The following is a 12,007-nucleotide window of genomic DNA, read 5'->3' on the forward strand; positions in this document are numbered from 1 at the left end:
AATAAACTCCATCGATATTTGTATCATTAGTCCCAAGCTATGACCCTGCGTGGGTTGGCATTTTGTCAAACACCATGAAATCTTGATATGATGAACTGACAGCCCCCTTGTCCTCCAGTGTTTTTTCTCCTGAATCCCTTCGTGTGCACTTCATCCTCAAAAGAATTCCAACAAGCCACCAAGGCATGACCTTCTCTCCTTTCCTGAAATTTTAGCTGAGGGTGGGAAGCCCGCTGTGCTGGCTTAAGTGCTTCTCCTTGGAATCCTCGAAATAAGTGATAAGAACCTGTCCTTTAAGCTGACAAACTTTTGTGCAAGAAAGCCGGAACTATCCCTGTAACAATCACACCCCGTGGGTTCTGCTGTCTTTTCTCTGAGAGACAGTTGAATTATCCACGTAAGCCGTTGCAACCCCAGCCATGACTTTTTTTCAGCACACGAATCAGCACAGATCATCCCAGATATTTTAATGTTCTGATGGCTTCATTTGTGTTTTGTTATTTAATAGAACCACAGTTTAAGAGCAAATTCTTCTATTTCCATCTACAAACAAAACAAAACAAAACAAAACCGCATCTGACCCTGTTGTTATCCTAAATCTACAATTGGTCTTTTTCAAGGTTTTAAAAGTATTTAATTACTCTTTTTATAGAAAAAAAAATGGATTATTTTGCCTAATCAGGTTATGTTCTATATTCTTTTTAATGTAGAGATTTATAATTGTCAGATATCAGCCTTTGGAGGTAAAAGATGATTTACCAATTTTATGGTTTTCTTTTTTCTTTCAGGTCTGCGCCACATAACCATTCTGAAACTTTTAGGGGTCGGAGAGGAAGTTGGGGGAGTTTTAGAACTGTTCCCAATTAATGGTAAAGCGCTGTTATTTTAAAACAGTATGAACTATTGTTAAGTTCAATTAAATTATATTAAACTGTTTGCAAGCAGTGGGTGTACCTCTAAGGTGAACACAGTCACTGAATTCACCCCACCTGTGTGTGTGTTCACGCACAAGCAGGAAATAGAGTGTGATCACTAATATCGTTGTCAATATAAATCATTCATAAGTGACAATAAAAGTAAAAGCATATGTTTTCTAAACCAGAATAATGCTTTTGGTCTGCATAGGACTTTATGACTTACAAAGCATTTTTATCTGTGCCATCTCATGTAATTCCCACAATAATTTTATGAAGCACGTGGGTCATATCTTACTGATTTCCTTTTAATACATGACGATCAATACCGAAAGGCTCAGGGAAGCTGAAAAAAGGTGACTAGTGATTCAAGTTTTCAGAAAGCAAATCAGTTCTTCCTTGCAAAACCAAGATCTTCACAGGAGATAATGTGCATGAACTCCGGGGCAGAGAAAGCGTCAGCACCCTCCCCCCTCCCCTTCTCCTTTTCACTGACCCTAATAGTTTAAATACATGTATCCACATCTTACGTAATTGGTGTTTTTCCTCTTTGAAAATGAAATAAGTTTTTTGTTATACAAAAAAGTACCAAAAGGAAAGCCGTTAACTAAGCTAATTGGAAATAAACTTAGAAATATAAAAAATATAATCTTTGTTCGTGACAAACTTGAAAGAAGTTGATCTTGCCAGAATTAGATTAAAGGACTGGTTTTATGTTTTATAACATTCCTGTTAAAAAGACATCACACGTACCAAAGTTTGACGCTAATGGTGTTGGAGAACATCAGGGACATTTAATTTCTAGTGGAAAAACCCAGCAACCTTCTTTAATTGGATTTTGAACCAAAGGACTCATGGGTCCTTTCTCTATTCTCATAGTGATTTCTTCTCATTTCGATGTTTGCTTGAGGACTGACTCTTCATTACACTAACAACTTTTCTACATCTGTTCTAGGGAGTTCTGTTGTGGAGAGAGAAGACATACCAGCCCATTTGGTGAAAGACATCCGGAACTATTTTCAAGTGAGCCCGGAGTACTTCTCCATGCTTCTAGTTGGAAAAGATGGAAATGTCAAATCCTGGTATCCTTCCCCAATGTGGTCCATGGTGATTGTGTATGATTTAATTGATTCGATGCAACTCCGGAGACAGGAAATGGCCATTCAGCAGTCACTGGGGATGCGCTGCCCGGAAGATGAGTACGCAGGCTACGGTTACCATGGCTACCACCAAGGGTACCAAGATGGTTATCAGGATGACTACCGTCACCATGAGAGTTACCACCATGGATACCCTTACTGAACAGAAATACGTAACCTTAGCCCCAGCCAGTTTCCCCTGCAGCTGTTAAAGCCACAAGCGGCCAGCTATGGAAAGGAGTTTTTCCACACCGCCTACATTCCCTGCCTTTTTCTTTCTGTGTTCTTCCAAAATTAAATAAATAGCAAACTTTTGCCAACTCGTGAGTTGTTATTGAAACCTTAAACCATAAAGATGTTTAAAGGAATCGTTTGTTTCTCTAACTGGAGGGGATCTGGTGCTGAATGGATATTTCCCTCTTCTTCTATGATAGACATTATTTGGAATACAAAATTTTATATAAAAATGTTTATACCTCTCATTTACATTTTAAAAAGTATTCACTGGTAAGTAAAACTATGATTGCTGAAGAAAATTAAACATCACAGCACAGATGTTCTCAGAAAACATCTGAGCACATGTAACAGAGGAAACAGCTTCTTAACACTTTCAGAAATGTCAGTCTAAAAATGATTGAGATGGCTCTGCTTTACATTGTGAGTTTCTTTCATAAAGCTTGATACCACAGGAGTCCAACGATATTGGCCACCACAGCCAGGAAAAGCACCAAACCCTGCTTTGCTATCATAGCCATTTCCTGCCCTGTTTCTCTTATCTTGTTGTCTTTTCGGAGATAGATCAGAGGGCCAGGAAAAGGAATCCCTGAATCATCACCAGAGTCTGGTACTGCAGCCAGAGGAGATACTTCCAGGGTTTTAGGGGTGCCGTGGAATTCCTGGCACAGAAGACCTTGACCCCTCACACTTGACACCCCTGTACTTACTCGTTAATGGACCTATTACCCTACTGGCATTTTATATAAGAAAATTACAAAGAAGGAGATTATATGCAAGGGTTCTTTTTGTTTTAAAAGGTAAATGTTATTGAGTTACAATGGACAGAAGTGTAGCTGGAGTGCAAAATGCAATCTTTATCTTTGAAAAAGAGCATTTATTTTTTAGATATGATAATTCAAACTAAATATGCTCCCTCCTTCCCTCCCTCCCTCTTTCCCTTCCTTCTTTCCTACTTTCCTTTTTTTCTACAAACAAAAACCAAGTAATATTAACACCTAATATTTGTGAACTTGCCCTGAGGGAGTTAGTCTGATTCCCAGGCATTTAGCATCCTAACAGTGCCAGCCTCTATCAATAATGGGGATGCTTATCTTTTTGCACCTCTTATTAAGAATTAATTCTCCAAATCATCTTGGTATTGGTTATTAACTCTAATGAGCATAGATATTAATAACTGCATTCAAGCCACATGTGAATATTAGCTATTAACTTATCTGTGGCTATTTGCACAAATTTGCCTTTACATCTTCTGGACTTTTTTATACATAATTATATCGTAAAAGTGGAATTTGTAGCTCAATAAACTTGAGAAGTCACTTATTTTGCTCTTCATTCTCCATGAAGACCATTCATTCTTACCTATTTTATAGGCAACTGAGGTCCAGACAGTTCAAGCGACTTTGGAACACAGTTCTCTTATTGTGTAAATTGTGGTTCTGCCCCCCCTCCCATGGTGAAGAGCTTTCCTCCTCTCACCTTTTAGAACAGTCTATACCAGCTGCTCAAAGGGTGCAGGTGGGAGAACCAGGATGATGTAATTACTCTTAAATATTTGCCAAGATGATGGATAGCTTAAAATCGCCAATAAAAAATGGGTTTCTTTACCATCGCTTCTGAAATTACGTAGGGACAATTTCTAAGTAAGGGGCCCAAAGAGTCTCGATCTTGGGAAGTATAATAACGAGGGAATTTCATCTCCCAAGGAAACCAATTAGATAATAATAGAAAATTTACTTATAGAATAAGATTAATAAAGTTCTAGCTTCTGCAACCAAAGAAAGACAGCACTTTTTCATAACCGGAGATTACTTTTCACTGGCACTGAAATCATAGTTAGCAGTGTGTCTGAACTCTCTTTCCTCATGTGAGTGGGCCAAGAAGCCATGAATCATCATTTGCAGAGCTGTAGAAGAAGCCGTAGCTCAGCAAAGGGACTGAAACATTCAGAGGAAGATGCTATTGGGAAATGTCCTCAAATCTTATAACCTGGAAAAACACAAAGTACGTTTCAGTAAATGGGAGGATTAGAGAATGAGATCACCTGAATCTCTGTCTTCTGGGAGTACAGACCGGGGCACTTGTAATCTGGGTATTTTCTGTTTGTTTGGTTTTTGTTTTTTAATGAAAGTGTTTCCTTCCAAACAACAGCAACAAAGAAGACAGTTTTCGAGAATTATTATGGAATTATGGTATGTAGAAAGAAATCTCCCAGCAGAGTGAGGGAAATCTGGAAGACTCTGAGGAGGACAAAGTTGCTGGTTGTCAGAATTCACTTCCATGAGTTTCCAGGAATTGTTTTTCACTGGAGAAATCGCAGGGCAGAGAGATCCTGCCTCAGAGGCAGAGGCAGGCAGTCCAGACACAGTGGAATCCGTAGAGCCCAGCTGGTCTCATTTTCCGGAGTAGAGTTAACATTGAAGTTCACACCTTCTCAACTTCTAGAGTCTTGGTGATAAAAACAACTCAAGACTAGGAGGAATGATGGCTCAATGAGCACGAATTGATGATCTCAGTATTCAATAATGTGTGGAAATTCCAGAAAAAGAGAAGCCTCTTGAAAAGAACCCATATCTGTTTTTCTGCCACCACTAACTCCCCTTTCCCTGCAGGATTGCTTTCTTTTCGTCCTTTCTCCTTCTTGGCTGCTCTGTACTTAATGGTTTGGGGGGGGGAGGGGCGCAGAGAGTGGGGTGTGGTAGGAGTACTCTTAACTTCATGACAAAGTGAAGCAAGGTTAAATGCTAACTACTTCTCTTCAGTACTCTCAAAGTTGGTGCAAATCTCCCAAAGCCAAACTTTCTCTTAGTTTTGTACGTGTTATTAAGAACTCAGGAAACAAGGTTAGGGCAGTGAGAGGCAAAGGGTCAGGTGTCATAGAATTCAAGGGTGTCATAAAATAGCCACTGGACTTGGGAAAATAGCTGGTCCTCACTCTGCCACAGACTGACCTGTGTGACCTGAGATGAGTCATTTTACCCCTGGGACTCAGTTCCTCATCTACAAAATGAGAGAATAGGAATAGATATCTAAGTTATCATCTAACTCCATGGTATTTGTGAATCTTTCTTGGCCAGTAGGGAGAGTATGCTAAACTCAGAGGTTTCCTCTGATTGAATTAATGTTAAATTCATAGAGAACCCAGACTTCATAGTTCAGATTCCAGTTCCAGATTTTTATGGGAATAGGGAAATGTATTGAATACCTTCTTTCCAGCATGGTGCACTGCTGTGGCTGGACCCACTGGGCTCATCACCTCTAACACAGAAACCCTAATCATCTCCATATAGCCAGACTGGACCTTCCAAGGACATTCAGGCTAGCAAAGACTGAGCATCCCAAACACTGATGGAGTCCCTCCAACAAGGTGTATGCTTGCTCTCCAACACAATTTCCTAATGTGGTGACCCCAGGCATCACCTCTCTGATAACCTGAAGCTTGGACAAACTGGGGTGTCCCTGGACAGACTGCAGAGACCTTAAATACTAGCACTTTCCTTCTAGAAAGCAAAAGAGTGATTCCCTATTCCTCCAGTCTATGGGTTGATACATGTGGCAAAGATGCTGGGTGAAGGGATAGGGTGATTTTAAATAGCTAAAACTGACCCTGGGCAAAATTTTCTTTGACTTCCCACCTCCTCCATAAGAATCATTTTCCCTTTTCCGGCCACTTTCCCATGACCCATTCTGGCTCAGAGATGACTCCAACTGATTAGGCATAACTGAGAGGCTAAAGGTTCCATCTTTTCCAAGAATATCTACAATGTAAAGGGAAATCCTTGAAGGAGAGAGGTAGGGAACAAACCACTTCTGGAAGACTGCCAATCCCTGGAAGCAAGCCTCACTTTTCTTCCCAAAAATGTTAGAGAAAGAATGAATTCCGCCTGCAGACTTCACCGTCATTCCATTTGTTTCCTTCAGTCCTCTTTTCTATCTTTAGCTTACTTCTTTGTGATGAATACTCTTCAGAGAGCCAAAGTAGGGTAGGGGAGGCAGAGGCTGGAATACTCCCAAATTTGGCAAGACCTGATCCACAACAGCTGAAAGCCTTGATGTATGCAAAGAACCATCTGGTCGTTCTGGTTCTTAATCCAGGACACTAGCTTGTAGATTAGACTCAAGTTATATGGTGACTCAAACATTTATTGTTTTTATACCATTTTCTGTGTAGTCTGCTAGAAACCAGGAATATAAAACTGAAAAAAAAAATTCCCTGCACAGAAGCTCACAGACCAGTAGAGAACAGTCACATGCACAGTTAATTATAAAATATTGTGTATGGATAATCAATATTGGGTCCTCATGTGGGGAGGGACAGGTAAGGGGTGCAGAGGGGACCAAGGAGAAATGAGTGGTGATGGTTCTTTGGTCTTTTGGAGTCTAGAACTATAAATTGCTCTTCCTGTCAAGCTCCACATGATGTGAGCAAGTGCCTCCTATTGACTCTATTGGCACCATGGTCAAGGGCTTTGGATACCCACAGTGCAAGCACTGCTTCTCCTCGGAACTTCTTCCCTATCCCAGATTTAAGAAGTTATCTAGAATATCCATGGGAAGAGGGTAGCATTAATTCATTTGTAACCACCACCCTTTCACTGAAATAAGCCAAAATGAACAAAAGGTACTGAATTTATAGAAGAAGACTTCATCAAAATTGAAACTAGGGAACGGCTCTAATCTTATAGCATGAACTCTGAGTAATGGGTGCCTATTTACCGTCCCCAACTTGGGGAAACTTGGCAGGAGGAAAGATAACGAATACACTTGTAGTCCATTACCCATGCAAGGTCAGCTGTCTGAGAGGCCAAAGATAGGTGACATGGATGTGTCCTTACGTTCCCCCTTCTGACTCACCTAACTTTCTAATTGGAGGAAGGAGGTTTGGAGGTGAGGGTGTATATATGGAGGAGAGAGTTGGTTTACAGCTAGGCTTGGAAATGCTTAATCTTTATCTCTGGGGAGATAAGGATGTCTGGTTTTTGACCCTTGGCCAGGATTACAGCAGTGGGATTTATGATGTGCTGTTCAAAGTCTGGAACTACTCTGGTGATCCCTGGGGTCAGTCTCTTTAAGGATGGTTTCCAACTGGCCTAACGATTAAGTAAATCCAGCTGATTACATGGCCAGCGAGGCATAAAAGTCCTGGAAAATTCTGCTTTGAGCTCTCCCAAAGTCAAGATTCCTCACACAGATCTTGGTAGTTCAGGCAGGAGCCAGTGGAGACAGCGTGGTCTGTATGAACAGGTGAGAATGCTGCGGAGCGTAGTCATGAGCTCTCTCTTGGACCACCAATGTCTACGCTCTCCTTTTCTTGCTGCACTGTACCCTTGGCCTTTAAATAAAAGTGAGTGTACTCTGTGGAGTCTGGTGAGTCCTTTCAAATATGAACTTGGGAAATCTCTGCAGGGTGGTGTGTGTGTGTGTGTGTGTGTGTGTGTGTGTGTGTATGTCCATAGATATTTAAGTATGTATTTGTATACATACATGTGTATATATAAAAATTTACAAAATGTAAAATACAGCATTTTATATAGTATGTTAGATGTACATAGGGTATTAAATATAATATGTAAAATATTATATGGTATAGAAGTAAGTATACAATATAAAAATTCTAGCAGTAAATTCTAGCTGTAGAGAAAGTTTGTGTGCTACGTTCAAGGTACTTTGCTTAACCTGACTTCTTAACCAAAGCTGGGCGTTCCACCTAAAACAGAGGAATAAACTAAAACTCAAGTGACACCCCCTCCTCACAGACAGGAGATAGCTTTCCCCCTTCTTTATGGAACTGACCCTCAAAGTAGAAGTTTCAACCTATAAGAAAAGCATCATCTATAAAACTCCCTCATTGCAATTGTCTATGGTCCCTGCTTCTTAGTATCCAGGTAAAGAGCAATTAGGTAAAGGAGATTCTATCTATACCATTTTGTGGCAAATACGTGGCAAATATTTAACTCAGAATGTTAAACTTTTTAAAAGAGGAGTACACAGAAACCTTAAAGAAAGGACCCATACTATAGGCATTCAATCACCTAGGCTTAGAAAACACCTCACCTGTAAAAGGAAGAAAAAATCCATACACACATCCATACATAATAAGACAGCGGGGAAACATTTAACTTCTTGCAGCACTAAATGATAAAAAAGAGATTTCTGATTGTAAAAATGGGTGACTCAAGAAATATTTTCCAGACAAGCTGTTATTCATGTTAAATGAGTATAGAAAGTAAAAAAATGTAAAGCCAGTTTGAGCAATATGACTAGAAAAAGTGCTGTTAGTAAATAACTGCTAGATGCTAAAACAAACAAAAGACCCAAAACCTCAGGGAGTGTATCAGCCAAAAGCCCTTTCAGAAGAGAAAAATCTGGGGCGCCTGGGTGGCACAGCGGTTAAGCGTCTGCCTTCGGCTCAGGGCGTGATCCTGGCGTTATGGGATCGAGCCCCACATTAGGCTCCTCCGCTATGAGCCTGCTTCTTCCTCTCCCACTCCCCCTGCTTGTGTTCCCACTCTCGCTGGCTGTCTCTATCTCTGTCGAATAAATAAAATCTTTAAAAAAAAAAAAAAAAAGAGAGAAAAATCTATTTCTATTTCGTGGCAGCTTCTAGCGGAGAGATAAATTAGCATTATAAAGTTATGAAAGAGGAAATTATGTCATGAACAAATTAAGTTTAATTAGCTGTGATAATTGGGATTACTATTAATCTTGAAAGAAAAGGTACAAAACAACAAAAAAATTGAATGAACTTCCAAATCTCACCATGCCTATGATAGCATTAATTCCAAAAGGAATCAATCACTATTTTATGTCCCCACTAAGAGAGCATATTGTCAATTAAACATATTATTTTTCATGACTTAGAATTTTTACTTTATATTTCTTTAAAGAGCTCTTAAAGATGTATGTACCATTTTCTAGTTTCATAAAAAGGCAAACTGTAACTTAAATAAATTAATTACGCTATTTCTAAAACATCTTCCCATTTGGGCCAAAAATCTTTTGAATCACTTGCTGGTGCAGAGCTGCAGATGTCTGAGGTTTTCCAGAGTTCTCTGTGCCCTTGAGAGAACTGATGATGACATAGCATTTCTTAAGTTTCTCTGTCTCCAGGGTTTTCCAAAACTTTCAAGCGATGGACACCCATTTTGTAAAATGTAATGCTGGCATGTTCCTGATCTTACCAGGAGATCTCATTGGAAGATTTTCATTCAACAACCAGGACTCTTTTCCTCTCCTAAAATGGTTTGGGGTTTTTTTGGTGGGGAAGGGGGGCAGAGGGAGGGAGAGAAATCTTAAATGAGCTCCACGCCCAGCACAGAGTCCTACACAGGACGTGCTTTCACAACACTGAGATCACAACCTGAGCTGAAATCAAGTGTTGATGCTTAACCGACTGAGCCACCTAGGCATTCCTCTCGTCAAATGGTTTTTAAGTGGTTTGTTGACTAAAACATTGTCCAGTCATACCAAATGCCTGCACGTGCAAGCAAAGACAACGTCATCATTATGCCGCAAGACAGTAGCTATTTTAACCTGCCATTGCTTAAGGCATTCCAATCTCAGAGATGGTAATGTGAAAACATAGGAGTCTTAGAGTAGACAAAATACAGTATAGCAGATCCAGATAAAATTCTTGACTTTATTAGGACAAACTGGGAGTTGGGAGGAAACATAATATTCTAAGTTCCTCATCTCTTAGTGAAAGGAGTCAATGACTGTATTTTAATTTTTCAATAAATAAATTTATAAATAAGTTACTAAATTTGCTTTTTTAAATGTAAAAATAATTACTGGTGATGAAATAGATTAGAAAGGTAAGTAGAATAAATGTCAAATATTACAAGCAACTTTTGGACTGGTTCAAAATATCAAACCAATACCAACTTTCTCAAAAAAATTATTGCATACTAAAGGACCAGCCAAACTACACTTAATAATTCAATAAAAATATGCAAACAACAGAAAGAATACAAATCTCATTTTCTAATCAAGTGTATGAAAACCAGAAATTAACAAAAGTATGAATCAAAACCTCAATCCACAGCCCTTGACTCAAGACAGATTAGTTAGAAGACAATGATAATACCATATTCTAAAGTTTTTGGGGATTGGCCTAATATGTACTTACTCCAGGAAATGTTTCTACTAGTTATAAAAATGTTCATTAACAAATGAGAAAGAAAATAAGTGTATTTCAGGTACATAAGATAGAAAAAGGACATTAAACAAATCTTGGAAAAATGGAACATAAACTTCAATAAAATAAAAATTAGAAACAACTGCTTGTTAGCTTATTTAAAAAAAAAAAAAACAATAGAGAAACCATCCACACACAAAATTAAGAAAATAGAATTACAGTAACAGAAGAAAATAAAATAATTTTGAGAATGATTCAAAAATTCCTATGCAAATAAGTTTGAAAATCTGGATGATTTTTTAGCAAGAGGAGGATGAGAAATAAATAGAGAATGTTGTGGGGGTGGGGGGAGAAGGGGCTCAAAAAGTGACAAGCCTAGGCAATTCCATTGGTGAGTTCTTTCAAAACTTTAGGGAACGCATAAAGCTGACGTTTTAAAAATCTTTCCAGGGCACCGAGGCCAATGGGAGTTGGCAGCTTGACCCACACCACATCCGTATGGGATTGTCAGGGACATGGGTTGATAAATCCCGGCAGGATTAAATGCATTACTAACAATGTCAGCAGGTTTCAGTTATCTTGGCAGAGACAGGATGGTGCTTGAAGCAAGTAAAACAGCAAGGGAGGGCAAATGTTCTGCAGGTCTGTTAAGGGATTTATTGTGACTTTATCGGAGCAAAACAACCCCTTCTCACTAAACTCATATATGAATTGAAAGTTTATTGCTTTTATAGCTATATTTCTATTTTAATTTGCGAATTTGTTTTGGTTTTCATATAAAAACTATAAGCAAGGAAGTTTATACTTCATATTATGTTTGTATGAGTTTAAATAACAGCAAAGGAGAAAAAGGCCAACACGGAGATCTTTTAGAAAAAACATGGTTTTTCTCTTAAAAGAGGAATATAGATTACTCAATTTCAGGAAGTCTAAGTGTTAGAGAAGGAAAGCCACTGTCTTTCCTTTGAGTTTGGCTTTCTCTGACTCTTCCCCACACTGGAGTGGTAAGAGTTGGTGGGAAAAACCAGGACTTACATAAAAGGGAAAAGAGCCAAGGAGGACCTGGGCTGTGTTAGGTCAAGCCTGTTGGGCTGTTTGGAAAAGCGCAGGGATTCCCTGCAGCTGCACAGTCTAGTCCAGCTCACAAGCAACAGGACTTCCACGTGGGAACTGAGAGGCAAGCCTCGGAGCTGTAAACAAAGGAATCTGGCCCTGAGTCTCCTCTTGCATGTGGACCATGAAAACCTATAGCAGCAGGACACAGCTGGCCAAGGATTTGGGATCCTGGGTCTGGGCCATCTTTCCCTCTACAAGCAACATCCACATCCTGCTTCCCTTCAGGATTAGGCACTGCTGGACCTAAGTTTGGTCCTGGGGCCGGTGACAGAGCTGGAACCAGGTCGTTGCAGGCCACACGTGAGGTCCAACCAAAGGCTATTCAGAAACTATGAAGCAAGCAGATTCAGCACATCAGTTGTAGGTCATACCTGCTTAGAAGAGCATCTAAAAATAAGAAGGGATTTCAGAAATCATTTAGGCCAACTTCTATACCAATGAAGCAATGTCTTCTAAAACATTCTAAT

At 39.5% G+C, this 12,007-nt stretch overlaps 1 protein-coding gene across 1 annotated transcript in view; it reads left to right on the forward strand.

Annotated features, from left to right (window-relative positions):
• CCDC80 (coiled-coil domain containing 80) overlaps window positions 1–2,373 on the forward strand; it is a 35,372-nt gene extending 32,999 nt beyond the window's left edge. The window contains exons 7-8 of the mRNA XM_045785187.2: window positions 789–869; window positions 1,870–2,373. Of these exons, the coding sequence (XP_045641143.2) occupies window positions 789–869; window positions 1,870–2,216 (428 nt within the window). The 3' untranslated portion in view covers window positions 2,217–2,373. The remainder of the gene's footprint in view (window positions 1–788; window positions 870–1,869) is intronic.
• Window positions 2,374–12,007: the final 9,634 nt, after the last annotated feature.

Source organism: Ursus americanus, chromosome 4 (assembly GCF_024610735.1).
Source record: "Ursus americanus isolate L20-20 chromosome 4, mUrsAme1.1.p, whole genome shotgun sequence".
Classification (NCBI taxonomy): Eukaryota; Metazoa; Chordata; class Mammalia; order Carnivora; family Ursidae; genus Ursus; species Ursus americanus.